General features: G+C 36.1%; 1 protein-coding gene across 4 annotated transcripts; it reads left to right on the top strand.

Annotated features, from left to right (window-relative positions):
• Positions 1 to 1,942: 1,942 nt before the first annotated feature.
• LOC136255573 (tyrosine-protein kinase Fer-like) lies at positions 1,943 to 15,042 on the top strand. 4 transcript variants are annotated; one of them, XM_066048369.1, is made up of 12 exons: positions 1,943 to 1,961; positions 2,041 to 2,912; positions 4,869 to 4,930; positions 5,903 to 5,953; positions 7,295 to 7,411; positions 7,479 to 7,569; positions 9,198 to 9,389; positions 10,123 to 10,248; positions 10,398 to 10,580; positions 13,449 to 14,132; positions 14,342 to 14,452; positions 14,683 to 15,042. In XM_066048369.1, the coding sequence occupies exons 2-12, from the start codon at positions 2,292 to 2,294 to the stop codon at positions 14,857 to 14,859; spliced, it is 2,415 nt and encodes an 804-aa protein (XP_065904441.1). In that variant the 5' UTR covers positions 1,943 to 1,961; positions 2,041 to 2,291; the 3' UTR covers positions 14,860 to 15,042. The 4 variants fall into 4 exon arrangements, with proteins under 4 accessions (XP_065904441.1, XP_065904438.1, XP_065904440.1 ...); XM_066048366.1 differs by having other exon boundaries at positions 1,944 to 2,912; XM_066048368.1 differs by having other exon boundaries at positions 1,944 to 2,912; positions 14,342 to 14,503; positions 14,683 to 14,811.
• Positions 15,043 to 15,088: the final 46 nt, after the last annotated feature.

Genomic DNA, 15,088 nt, shown 5'->3' with positions numbered 1-15,088 from the left:
TTAAATTCATTTTCAAACAACCTTCTTTCTCAACCCCATCAGTCCAATCAATGGTCACTTCTCATCCACAGCAACTGCAACATCTAGACCACCAGCTCCCCTGATATCTACTTAGATCAACTCAACGAGTATTCTTAATTGATGGGCACCTCACATTTGCAACAATTGAGATATCAGGACTCCTGATGATTGCTCAATAATCAATTTGTAACTATATCATAATAGTATATATTTGCATTGCCTTTTTCTCTTTTTTTCCTGAGCTGACACAGAGCCAGACTTCAAAGCCTTGCGATGAGCAATGTCATGTAAGTGATGCACCCTGACTAGACACTAGATAACCAAGGACAATCCTGTTTACTAATTCTCTGAGTGTATCACGCTGCATGTACTAACAAGTCATTTTGAAACATTCCAAACACTTAAAAGGATCATCAAACTTTGATAAAACATCATCCCAAATATCATCACAAGTAAGAAGTTAGTCAAGCTTATCCATATCAAGAAGAAATGATAGAAGAAATGTAGCCCAACCTCCATGGTGGTTTCAGCCATTACGCACAATTCTGATAGAAAACATAATTTATAAGGAAAAATCTCACTGTCAGCAATAGGAGAATCCAACCATATCTCAGTAACAGCAAAGTGTCAATACATAAATGAGTAAACAGGTCATATACCTCATCAGAAACAGACAACAAACTGCAACAATTTAAATTTGCTACCCGTAAACCAGCAGGTGATGACAAACAGGGAAATTCAATAGATCCACACTGTGAAACAGAATCAGATGTTTCACTGTTAGAAGAGCTTAAAACGGGAACAATCATGAAAGGACATACGTAGCAATGCACTTAGGGCAAGTACAGCTAAACAGCCCTGCATTCTGAAAAAACAATCCACCCTCTTGCATTGCTATTTTGAGTACAGGAGGATGAGAAACTAATAATTAGGTTTATGTGGCTTTAGCATACTTAAAAGTACCTGTTACCTGTTCACAATTGGCATGGTGATAATATTTGTATCCAACATTTGATGACATTTAACATTAATTTTACAGATTTTCTGCACTGGCCTACCAGATTTTTTGTTTTTTTATAATAGAATACACAAACTAACAACAGTATAGTACATTAACACAGTCCACTAGAGGTGGGGAAGAGTGTGGTAGGAAGGGGTGTGGTGGGAATAGTTGCATTTGAATTTTGACACACCAATGCATTGTAAAAAGATAGTGGCATCCAAATCAACTCTGCTTGCTACTTAGGAAGATAGCAATGTGGAGCAGGAAAAGGCTGAAAAAATGGAAGAGATAAAGGGATAAAAGTAAAAGACATGATCTCCAATGAGCTAGCTAGTTGATTGGACTGATGCTGGTGATGGTAATGGGCTCTCGGTGAATGAGGTTTGGGAGGTGAAGGTGTTATTGAAGGTAGACTAGGATCTGGTTCCACTGTAAATCCTGTAGCTGAGGATGGGAAAGCAACCCCCTCGTTCAACACCTCAGAAGCAGGGTAAATGGCCATATTAAGTAACCCAGCTTGTCCTCCCTTTTTCTTCACAATAGTTCTCTGAAGCTGTGGAGAAGGCACCACTGAAATCAACTGGGTCTGGAGGCTCTAAGTATTGAGGATACTGAGGAACCTCCTACATGAAAAGTGAAGAAAACCTGTTTGTAACAGGCACAGCATTGTTGAATAATGAGACACAAAAGGTACACAAATGAGTCCTTGGTCATATGCAACCACCAAACAGGGTCACGCGAGATTTGCTGACCCAGAGCAGCATACAATAGACAAATACACAAAGGATCAATGGACGTATATGCTGGGGGTGTATAGTGCAGTTGTTACATCACTGAAGTCGCGCATGCGCACGCTAACTATGAAATGATGACGTCATGTCTAACTTGTAATTCAATCCTTGTTTGCGGATGCCTTAGTTTGGACGCGGTTGACTAGGTGCTTCTCTATGTAATTTGTATATACATTATGGCAGTGAGTAATAGCAGAAACAGTTTGGAGGACCTTATTCTTACAGGAGTAGAATACGTCGGTGAAGAGCTAGGACGCGGTGCCTATGGATTGGTCTACAGTGTGAAATACGGAGGTTGCCTGTGTGCTGCTAAAGAAATTCACCAGATTTTTCTTCAAGGGATAGCTTCACAAGAGAAGGCTTGTATCGTGAAAAGCTTTGTAGATGAATGTAGACGGTGTAGTTCCCTTGTTCACCCAAAGATCGTGCGATTTTTTGGAGTCTTTTACCCACGAGGCCATTCAGATATTCCAGCGATGGTCATGGAGAAGATGGATACGAGTTTAACTAGCTACCTTAAGAAGCCTCCCTCACAAGTACCCCTGATGATAAAAGCTACTATACTACTTGATGTTGGTAGAGGATTGTGCTACCTTCACTCTCAGAAGCCCCCAATAATCCATCGTGATCTCTCACCAAATAACATTCTATTAAAATTTATCACAAAGTCTACAAAAGGGGATTACATTTTGATAGCCAAAATTGCAGATCTGGGTGTGGCTAAGGTAGTAAAGTTTGATAACAAGAGTATGCACAGTAAATTTACCAAAATTCCAGGAACAATGGATTTTATGCCCCCTGAAAGTATGGCAGATGATCCAGTGTATGGTACTCCAATGGATGTCTTCTCTTATGGTGGAATTATGCTGTTTGTGGCTACACATGAGTGGCCAACACCATCTGAACTGGCCAAGATAGATAGTAAAACTAAAACACTGGTAGCATTTACTGAGGTTGAACGTCGGAGACAGTATTTTGAGAAATTCACTGAAGAAATGAAAGCTCTAAAGCCATTGGTAGAATCTCTTTTAAGCAATGATCCAACTGAACGTCCCTCTATGGAAGAAGCTAACAAGCAAATTGAGCAATGGAATAAGGTAAGTATATACCAGAGCAATGATATGCCATTGAGAGGGTATACTGTAGCATATGACTTATACATGCAGAGAAATCTAAGTTGGAGTTCTGAAATCTTGAGTGTAGTCAAAATGTTACAAACCTATTGTCATGACAACTATAATTTCAGTGCAAAAATGACATCTAACTTTACAGTGTATAATTATCTGTACTTCTGTCTGGTTTGTCTAGTAGAAGTGAAACTATACCCCAACTACAATATCAGTTTCGTGAAGTGGCCATTATGCTCCATTCAGCCCATTACAAACTAAGAACAGTACAAGAAGTGCCTCTACAATCAATCCAATCACTACAGAAAATACAGCATGGCTGATTTCCATTACAAATGTAGGAAACCCCTCATATGTTACCACAAATCAATACCTTGCACTGTAAGCAAAGGTAAATGGGACATAAAGAAAGATAAAGGTCCATGATACATGCATTATATCAAGAGTTCATAATATTTGTATGGGGGAGAGTGTCTAACTTCCAGTATGGCTGGTACAAACACACTGCTGCAAGTTTACTTTTGATCTTATGTACACCTCTAGTTTGATTATACTGATGACAAAGAACTGTTAATACGTAGGTGATGATTGGTGTTGATAAGGTCAAGCCTTCTTTCTAAGAGAAGCCTGAGGTGTTACTTGCAGCAGTGTGTTTGCCCAGTTAGACACTCTTTCCCATAAAAATATTATGAACTCTTGATTATACGTATGTACTGCATGCGCAGTATGCCACTAGTACTAAGATTTCCTTGAATATTCACTCAGTTTCACTTATGTGAGATCAAGTGGCATTGTTACTGCAGTGTAAAAAGGCCCTGTAACTTCTAACAAGTATATCACTACACATGTTGCTTGATTGCCATTGTGTAATCTATTAGTTGATTCAACATATTGTAGAAGTATAAGTTGATATTTACATGTTTTTTAAATTTTTTTCATAGTAGCTAGATAAATCTTTAAAATAGCTGGCAATTTTTCCAACTGTGGTTATGACAAGATGTAAAATGAAGCATCTTGTGGTATGTACTATGTATGAGAAAGTGTAGGCTTCAGTTGCCATGTCTACAGTAACTACTGTACATCTGTGTTGTGTTTATATTAGACCAACTGTCAATCAAGGACGGACAAGAAGAGGATGTTCATTGCTAGTGTAAATGTTTTATGTTTTATAATCATCATCTAACTTGCTATCACTATAACTTCTCTGCATTTTAGTTGTTTCTGCCTATGACATGGAAGCATACAGGCATATAGTAGTAGAGTAGAACCTAGTATGTTAATGGTCACCTGAATAAAGCAGTCACCTTTGAATAGCAACCATTGTCACGAATCCCACATACAAATATAATTGTGGTCTGCATTAAGTAGTCACCTGTCCAACATGTATGACGGCCAGCCAAGAACTCACCTGTGAATCATTGTATACTTCATCTCTCATACATACAACCCTATGATCAGTTAGTGCTAACAATCTAGCACTATACACTAACCAATGGCACCATTTCATTTATAGTGTACAATTGTCACACTTCTTGCCTTTCAATGAACACCACATACAGGTACTCTCTGTGGCTTCATTGCTTAAAGTTATTAGTCAATGGCCATTAGCAACATTCGAGCCTTTTAATAGTAACAACATTTCTATAACAGTCATGGCCATTAAAATACCTCTGCAGGTTTTCTCTATTACAGCCACCTGTTTATTAGACCAGAAATTTCTGGCCTTAGAGACCATTGCACATAGGTTCTACTGTACTGCAATGTCTTATCCAAATAAAATAGTCCAGCTTTACACTGCCACATTTCAAGAAATGATGCTGAATTTATTTTCAAGGTCCAAATGTTTCAAGTCATTAATTTTGCTTGCGACAATATATGACATAATTATGTTGTACAATGATTTACATATGTGTTACTTATATGCAGTATGAACCAAAACTTAAGGAACCTGTTGTCAAAATTACAGCATCTAAGAAGTCAGCCACAGAGTAAGTGAATCAGTGTAACCTATCAATAATTTGGTGCATGGTAAAGATATGATAGTATTACACATTTGTGACCAGCTGAGCAAAAACTTGTCATTTCTGCACATTCTTCAAATTCATATAAATGGAAAATGAGTGTACTGCTAAAGTTTCAGTATTCTATGTTGGAATTGTAGTGCTAGACAGTTGAAACGATAAGAAATTTGATTTATATTGCAACTGCACAGCAAGAAATTATGGGTGCTTAATCCAAGGCTAAAACAAGCTATGAAGATGGGGCGTGGCTCAATCTGTTCACTATGAACATGCAGGAAATCCTTCAAGGTATATATAGTGCTTTCATTTGTGTACACCAAGAAGAAGGCCTTTGGGGTTCATTCCAACAAAGAAATGACAATGGTAAACTTTTTTTCTATTGCACTCATAATTCATGTGTTTTTAACTAAATACAAAACTAAGATTTGTTATACTTTCCATGAAATATGAATTGTATAGCTTTTATTTAACCTTGTTTCATTGTGTATTGAAGACATGAAAATTTTAAGTGGTATGTGTATCTTTACCCAGCTCATTTCAATGTTAAAATGGCAGGTTGTTGCTCAGCCAATCACATGCTAAAACTTGATAGCTGCATGTGCATGCATGGATACCACTAGGATTATGATGGTGTCTTAAAATACTTATCTATGGAGTTATGGTGCCCCTGAGGATGCACCATTTTCACAAAGAATTATACAATTAACACAAATTAGTAAAGATGATTAGTTAACACTGATCTTAAAAAGCACAGCACTCGACTTACTGTCTTGTGCATATAAAGTTGTAGTAGATTTACAAGTCTGTATAATTATTAGGCAAATAATCTAATTTGCAAAAAAAGTTCTTTGTATCAAACATCTGCACACTTTGTGGCTAGTGCATGCTCTTACACAACATACTTATTACCAAGATTACTCTTACTATTACATTTTGTAGTGTTGCAAAGAAGTCTCCAAAAGAAGGAAATTCATACACAACCCATCCATGGTATAATAGTGTTTTGTATAATGTATAATTAGTATTTCAAGGCATATACTGTATATATAGCATACAGTGATTGTGTGAGTCACACACAGACGTACACATAATATTGTGTAGCGGTGTAACTACTGATAAAATGATGAACTGGTTCAGAAATGCTGGTCAATTGTACTCTATATGGCAATGTTTACGGTGCCTATACCGTAGAGTCGGGTTGTTAAGCGCATGTACTTATAGTTCTTGGGAGAAAACTTTAAATTTGTAAAAATAATACTATTTGTTAGGCGCATATACTTAATTAATTAATAATTATGGTATGTTCAACACGGAATCACTACATTGTAATAAAGTAGTTTGTGGTCACCATGCCAGTATATAAGGATATTTGACTCCATTTCTGGGTAAAACAATTTGTGATGAACAAGAATATTGCAATCCAGATGGCTGATTTGCTGTATACATAGTGAAGGGAGATCTCAAGGGAGAGGTAAGCGCTTGAGGAGACATTCATTTTCCAGTATTTCCAGCTTTTCTTCCTGTGCGTAGCTTTGTTGCATGTAAGCCTCGATGTGCGCTTATCAGCCATGGTTAATCGTAATAAATGTGTATGCACTTAATGTACATTTAATAGACACATGCGCTTGCACCCTGACTTTACAGTATCTGTAGTTCACTATTTAACCAACTCAAAATAGGGCAGTTAATTAGTCTAATAGAACAGTCACATTTTAGTCTCTTAAATTTTTATGCATAATTCAATTGTTTCCAAGCCTGCAAAAACTAGCCATATGCACACCCCTAACAGATCATATCTCAGTGTCAGATTAGTATTTCTGCACTCTGTAACTTGTAATACAAAGCCAATTATGTTTAATATGACTCTAAAAGTTTGAATTCATTGTCTTATTATAGCGACAAAAATTATCAGTTAACAGTGCAAATTTGAAACAGTAGGCAAACTTAGTGTGCCCACATTCCAAGCCTGGTCACTTTTATCTGTAGCTAACAACACTATAAGGAACAAAATACATCTTTTTAATGTGAATGAAATAAGTTGATTTATATATGTCATTTATATACAATTTCTTATTTCACACATTTAAAATCTGTGTTATGTACAAAGTTAAAATGGGCACACATATAAAGGATTAGTTAATCAACTTCTTTTAGTCACATCATTGTGAGATGCCAAAATCCAATTATTGTGACTGGACATAGCAACACTTGTTGGAACATCTTGCAGAATTGATTGTAATTCAAGAACATGCAAGATTGAATGATGTATGGTACATAGTCATCAACAGCTCTATCATACAAATTACATGCATGATTAATTTGTACATGCAGGTACGTTGGACGCTTGTCCAGGAGCAAAGCAGAAACTAGACTTAAAAACTTGTATGATGGTGTTTACTTAATTAGAGTGGATGATTGTAAAAAAGGAGACTATGCGATATGCATAAGGTTGTTAGTCTCTTGTCTTAGTTTACTTTAATATACATGTACACATATGTACATTTGTATAATATAGGTGGAAACAGAAGGCTCACCATATCCCAATAGCCGTCAGTCAGAAAACAAAATACTCTATATCTGATTCAAGGGAGTTTGTTACAATTTATGTAAGGATGTGTAGTATATTAGTCTTTTAGAAGATCAGCCCATTTAATCATACCGCACAAGCTTTAAACTTCATGTTGTGAAATCAAAGGTGGCAGCCAAGAAATAGCTGCAATGATGTTAATGCTAAAAAAATTTAATAATGGCTGTGTGTATTGTTAAATTTTATTAACATTAACATCATTGCAGCCATTTTTTGGCTGCCACTTTTGATTTCACAACTTTTTCACTCAGGATTTTTAAGGCCGCACCATTTTTTCACAGCTTGGCTGTTTTTGTGTGGATACAGTTAGTAAACAGATTCAGCTGTGTGTCTGCACATACTTGGTTTAACACAAGTGCTTTTATTATTAATCTATACATAAAGCCAAAAGCCATCTGTTAGACTGTCTGCATTCCTTGTTTTCTAGTCAACTGATGCACACATCAAAGGAGTTATCATACAGTATGATAGTACTGTATAGTAGGGACCACAAAGGTCCATGAAAGAAACATCACCCAAAAAAACAACTTCTCTTTTCCCAGATGATGTTGAGGTAGTACCAGGTTAGGCAAAGCTAAGCCCAAACAAGCCATCAGATCGATCCAAAATGCTTTCAACAAGTTGCTACTGAATAATAATAATAAAAAAATAATTCTTTAACAGAATTTTCTACTGACTGACTGACTGAGTAACTGACTGATGCCTTCAGATAAGTGTAACTCAATAATGGCTAAGACTTGATTTTTTCACTGTTCGATGTTGCTTCTGCCCAAGAGGTGCCTTTTGGCATACCGCAGTATGTACAATGCATTCTTCATGGATTCACCAGTGTCCTCCTTTGTGTCCCATTATTATCTTTGCTGACAGCAAAAAGTGTTGATTTGGTGGTAGCACATGATGGCTTCCCTTTTAATGGAAATTGTCCATGTTTTTCATAGTGGCTAGCTACTTTGTTTGCAGAAGTGCTTTTAAAACAGTTCTTGATTCGTACTGCTGTGTAACAGGTTGAACATAGCTGACAACGAAGCATAATAGATACTTCACTTTTCAAACGATAATTGATATAGCTGCGGTGCCAATACTTTCTTTTGATATGGTATGCGTGGGTTCACCAATCATGATAATTTATTTACGAAAAAGTTAACAAACAAGTACACAAAAAATGGAATTTTCAACTAGAGTAGGGACCATAGCACATCGATAAAAATTACTGAAACAAGCTGGAGTAGTGCCTAAATCACAGTAAAGCAATAAGTGGTACACCTGTATATCCTGACTGTACATTTCCATTATGGTATCTTGAGCACATTAGGGATATAACTTGTTTTACTGTGATTTAATATCATGCACTATTCCAGCTTGTTTCAGTACTTTTTATCTTATGCTATGGTCACATTTTATGTGTACTTTTAAGAAACAGTAACACTAGGCATATGAGACATTTTTCCAAATATATTTTCATGTACAAATGAACTCAATCTCATTGTAACTGATTCCAACTTAAAAAGGATACAACAATTAAGGTATATGTAATTGATTAAACATGTATTAAAGATCTGTTATGTGTTGCTCTAGACATTATACATTCATTAATATTGTGCAAGAACCATGATCAATATAAAGTACAACATAATGATTGTTTTACAGGATCTAGTGGAATACTACCAAAACAATTCCTTGAGTCTTCCCCACCTTGATACTGTTTTGAAGTATGCCTACTACATGGTTTGCAGCCCACCTAAAACTTCACTTCAACTGCCGTGGCCAGTGTTTTGTAAAGGTTCTCTTAAACTGAGATCAACACAAACTGATGTAATGCTTTCCTCATCTCAAATACAGGTATAAGAACTAGTACTGTATTAACAGTGGTGGATCTGGGATTTTTAAGAAGTTGTTTCTGAAAATGCAATGTTACAATTTAAAGGAATTTTTAAAAGAGGGAATTGGGGGACACACCTAAAATTTATAAAATGGGTTGTAGGCTGTTTTTAGTATATAATCATGATAAATTAATACTTTGAATTGTGAAATAAAACTGAGGCTAAGTTGTGCTGAACCGTATCTTTGAATGTTAAATTAGAATAGTTACTTGACTGCTGTGTTTAGAGCAGCTATATCTCGATCATTTTTAATTAAATGGGAGGTGTCCATGGAACTCCCTCTCTTAACTTAACATTTCGTAGCTGAAACGATAAAAGTTGGGTTGAAAGGTAAAAGAAAAATAGTTGTTGGCCAAATTAAAACCACTCAAATCACTTCCTTTTGTTACAAACCATCCATACTGACAAATGCATTGAGCATCACTAAAAACGATCATTTCAATCTTTTATCATGTAGCCTTGTATATAACTAGTTTGTTGTGAGAAGGTATGGGTGTATATTGCAAAGTGGAATTTCTTTGAATAATAAGCTAGATGTAAGAAATACACCATACTATTTTACAGTGGAGCAAAACTCTAACTTATTACTTTTTTCTTATCTTACAATAGTGCTATGTCTTGCATGCAGAAACATGAAAAAGACAATATTTCACAATTAATTTTATACTTGTTGTAATATACCTGTTAAACAGGATTCTAGTGATACGAAGTTCAAGAGGGTTAGTGAAATGTTTGAAGATTTTCAGAGCTCTTCTGATGATCACTGTATTGTTAAGCTGCGTGATGATGTACCCCCTGAAGACATGTTATATAATGGTGTAAGTGCTAATCTGATCTTAATTCTCTCATACAACACTTTTTACAGTAACCCCCAGCTACTATAGTTACAACAATTCCCATCCATGTTAATGTGTTTTTGCCATTAAAATTATTTGTTTATAAGTGTATAACATTTAATTTACTTTAGGTGCCACTGGAAGACCAGCCTTGGTACCATGGTGATATTTCACGTACTGATGCCATTCCATTGTTGAAGAAAGATGGAGACTACTTGGTGCGATTCTCTAACCAACAGCGACAGCATGTGCTAACTGTCATGGGTGAAGGTGTTATTAGAAACTGTTTATTTAAGGAAGAATCGATCAACCAGGTATATAAATGTATGCATGCAGTAGTGTTACAATAGCCAGGTTTTTTTACATTCATTTGTGCCCTCATTTTCCTTAATACATAACTTCACCACTTGACAAAACATATCCGTAGCACTTGGAAGCCCTTTGAAGGCTGAACTGTTAATAAATATTATCTGGAACTAGTATGTTTTCAGATGGGATATGGATATTAACATCACAAACTACAAAACAATTAAGATAGAGTTTGCACATTATTTATTAACCTCTGCTGACTTTCGTCGAACTTGGGTGAAATTAGTTTTCTGGGTGTGTACTTGTCAGAATTAGATTATAAGGCATAGATCAGTGTATTTATATCCACTCAAAAACAGCCAAGCTGTAAAAAAAGAGTGTGGGCTGGACTCTTTTTTTACATCTTGGCTGTTTTTGAGTGGGTTTCACTTTGGTGTATTTTCAAAATGAAGGTTTTGACACTATGTCAAGGACATAGCATTGGTTAGAGCAAGTGGATTTCTACCTGGCTCACCTAGTTGAAGGTTACATATCTATACAGCACAAAGAAAGTGTTTGATGTCCTCCAGGGCACTGTCCTTGGACCCCTAATGTTCTTACTATACATTAATGACATAGACCTTAGAGACCATCCGAGATTGGAACAAATTACCCCACTGAATTATTGAATCTGATTCACTCAATGAATTTTCTGATTATTTTCACTGACAACCAAGGCTGGACCTAGCTACTTATCATTTTATGTATATTAATTATAATTATGTCTTATTTGTGTAGCTACCTATTTAGCTATTGTACTGGAGCTGTAATGTTTGAGTTCCCTGGGATACTATTGCAACAAGCTGCCTATCCCAGTCACAAATCAATCAATCAGAGCATTCAATCACAGTTTTGCAGTGACTGTTCTATTAGAGTATCTCAATTTTCATGGAAACATGAAAAGATGCAGTTGCTCAAAGCAAATCCTGCACCTTTTTACTGGGATATGATTTCCAGGCTGTTGTATCACAAGTTATGCTAGCATAGCACTTATTATGATGATTGGCACGAGTCGGTCATACTAGTCTGCTTGCAGACCGCCGGTTGTGAAACTAAGTCAATACCACAAATATGCCACTGATCGATACAAGAATGGCTCCAATTTGATATAGTTACTAGACTGAACTTCAAAGTGTTGCAACAATAGTATGGTGCTAATGCTCTAATAGAGTGCACGTTTTTGCTTTCACTGAAATCATCTAATAGAACACACATTGAATGTTCTAGAACAATCTAGATTTTCTATTGGTAGTTCAGTTTTACTTATTAAGCTAGAATTTCCATTTATAAAGTAGAAATTAAGTGAAGTGATCAGCCGAGATAGTCGTGGTTCCATGGTTAAGGATGCAGGCATTAGGTATGGAGGTCCTTGGTTCGAACTCTGGTCATGATTAGTTCATTTTTTCGACATTTTTTATGCACCTTTTTTTTGCCCCTCAGTGACTGCTCTATTAAAGTATCTCGATCCCGCGATTTTACACTTGCTTGGTTTTTGCTTTATAACTTTGTAGCTGTAAGTCTGTTGCCGTTCTAACCACCAAAAGGCACTCCTGCAATGATCAGCCTATGTACACACGGTTTTAAAAGTTATTCCTCTACTCGGTTTACCCTGTAGCCATGACAAAACTTTCATCTTTTTTTTTACGTGAATAAACACTCATAACTCCTTGGATATTTATCAGATTCATAGCAAACTTGGTACACAAATGTACCTTTATATGCACTTTACTTGTGCCAAATATCGATACAATGGAATGACAAGTTTGTGTTTTATAGCAATTTTTGCAAAGTGTGCAAAAAAAAATCAAAACCCCCATACGGCTTAAGAAGAAGAAAAAAAAGAAAGAAAACAAAGAAATTAAAACGAAACTTTGGCCACTCATATCTCAGAAACGGCTGGGGCGATTTCCTTCAAATTTGATATGTAGCGTGGCCTACCTGGCGAGCACCTCTGTAGTGAAACTGGTTCCAATCGGATAGGGATCACAGAGCTACATAGGTGTGAAAATTGTGTTTTCTTTCTTCCTGTAAATATATGCTTCTTAGGCTGCACAACACACTACTGTGTGTCTTGACATGGTGTGGCATGCCGGCTTCTTGGGTCGTACGACACACTACGTGTGTCTTGATGTATGTCTTCTCTGGCTGTGTGACTTAGCCCTTTTAAAATTATCTCTAGCTGTCACTGAATAATTGTATTACACCAAGTGGACAAATGCTTAGCTAAATGCAATTCCAGTGAATCAACTGGATTCTATATAATTGTGCATATGCATCAATATCAATATATCCTAATAGAACAGTCACCCTATTCCAAAAATCAACAAATTTAATATTAGTGGTGACTGGGGTCTGCTGAAATTACTCTCAGATTCAATTTTGAGAGTCTTATTCTTCCTTGAGGGAAGGGAGTATGCCCAACTGGGTACTATAAATGTGCAAGATCAAAATACCCTAATAGAGCAATCACCCTAATACAACAGTCAAGCTAATATCAATAGTATTCTGATAAATCTTGGAGGATTTAATCTTCAAAAAGGAGGGCTTGCCCCAGATCCCTTAGATTGGAGTTCTTATATGCTTTGTAGAAAAATCCTTAGCCTTATTGAGTTATACCATTGACCTATATAATTTTGTGAGCATTGTCAACTTTTAATTCATCAAACAGCTGGTGAAGCAGAGATTCGTCAACTTTTCCTTCGAAATTCCTACCATACAGTATAATTCTGTGCACTATATAGCACATAAACTTCTAATAACCACTGGCAAACAAATACACACTATTATCACATGACCTACTGTATTACTGTTATATATGCATGATATTTACTTAGGAACAGGAAGTATCATTTCTTGGTGGGCCGGTCTTTCAGAGCATCAGTGAGCTTCTGACACATTACACTGAAAACCAAATTCCTCTGGGTGACCATTCCTTTTATCTTAGAGAGGCCATTAGTAAGCCACTTGCTGATCACTACAAATGGTTAATAAATCATGGCAACCTCATCCTTGATAATGACGAGCCTCTCAGTCAAGAACTATCTAGTATAATATATTCTGCCACTCAGAAGAACTCTGGGAAGCATGTTTTAGTAAAGACGGGAGATTTTGTGTACTTATCAGATGAACAACGGTTTCTTTCTGAAATTAAACTTCTTCAGCAATTCAGTCACCCCAACATAGTCAAAATGCTTGAAATGAGTATTGATACAGAACCAATGTACATGGTACTGGAAATGATGTCTGGTGGAGGATTTCTAAGTTTCTTATGTACACATGGGATACATCAAACACAGTACCAGTTAACCAAGTACTCCCTTGATGTTGCCCTGGGGATGGAATACCTAGCTTCTCAAAATTGTCTTCATCGAAACTTGACTGCTAGGAGTTGTCTGGTTGGAAACAACAATGAAGTGTTGAAAATTTCAGATTTTAGCATGTGCATACAAACAGAGAAGGGAATATACATTGATAGTGATGTAGTTAGCCGTACTCCTGTAAGGTGGACAGCTCCTGAGGTATGTGAGTACAATAATTGCAAATGATGGCATGGGTATGTTTACATATCTATATGAATGTGTCATTGCAATTTTAATATGTATGCATGTAAAGGGCTTCACTATAATAAAATATTACACTCAAGGTTCAATTGGTATTCAAAGTTACAAATACTTTGTAACATTAAGTTAATATCTGAATAACTGAAATAAATTATTATTGTTATTAGGCACTTGGTCTGGGAGTCTACACTACAGCTAGTGATGTTTGGAGCTATGGAGTGTTGTTATATGAGATCTACTCTTGTGGAAAATTACCATACTGCAGAATGAGTGACAATGTATGTGGTTCTCTATTAGTTTACACCTTTTAAGTTCTTGCTAGCTATAAAGTGAGATGTACTACATAAAAGTATGGCTATCAATTTCATAATGCTGGAACTTTATGTATAATTCTATGTATGTATGTATGTATGTTGCTACTTGTGTACCATTGGTTGTGTACAGATACATTACTGTACTGTACATATACATTTGTTCTGTGTAATAATAGATTATGTGTTTGCTGCAGGACGTCATTCAGCACATACAGCAAGGTTACAGGATGAAGGCACCAGAACTCATTCCAAAAGTTTTGTATGATGAAGTTATGTGTCAGTGCTGGTACCATCTGCCAAAGCAGAGGCCGACATTTACAGACATTGTGACAAAAATTAATTCTAATCTGAAAAAAATTCCAAAGACATAAAGGATAAGTGATTGAGAATGATTATTGCTGATTTGATTATTTACTGTATTTGAAATATACCTGTGCTATTAGTTAAGCAACTGCAGGTTCTATTTATAATAATTTTAAATGCATTTAAATGTTCCATGTTTTATAGATATAACTAACAATATTGCAATGGTTGTATATACACAAATGATGAGTTTAAATGTGACCGGATTTCACAAAACCAGGCTTCCACACACACAAA

Source organism: Dysidea avara, chromosome 5, assembly GCF_963678975.1.
Source record: "Dysidea avara chromosome 5, odDysAvar1.4, whole genome shotgun sequence".
Taxonomy (NCBI): Eukaryota; Metazoa; Porifera; class Demospongiae; order Dictyoceratida; family Dysideidae; genus Dysidea; species Dysidea avara.
This window is presented reverse-complemented; position numbering and strand designations above follow the sequence as displayed.

Coding starts and splice junctions, on each gene's coding strand:
- LOC136255573 (XM_066048366.1), top strand. CDS start 1,992: ATGGCAGTGAGTAATAGCAGAAACAGTTTGGAGGACCTTATTCTTACA. Junction 9,390..10,122: donor TTTCCTCATCTCAAATACAG/GTATAAGAACTA, acceptor CCTGTTAAACAG/GATTCTAGTGATACGAAGTT. Junction 14,133..14,341: donor TAAGGTGGACAGCTCCTGAG/GTATGTGAGTAC, acceptor TATTGTTATTAG/GCACTTGGTCTGGGAGTCTA.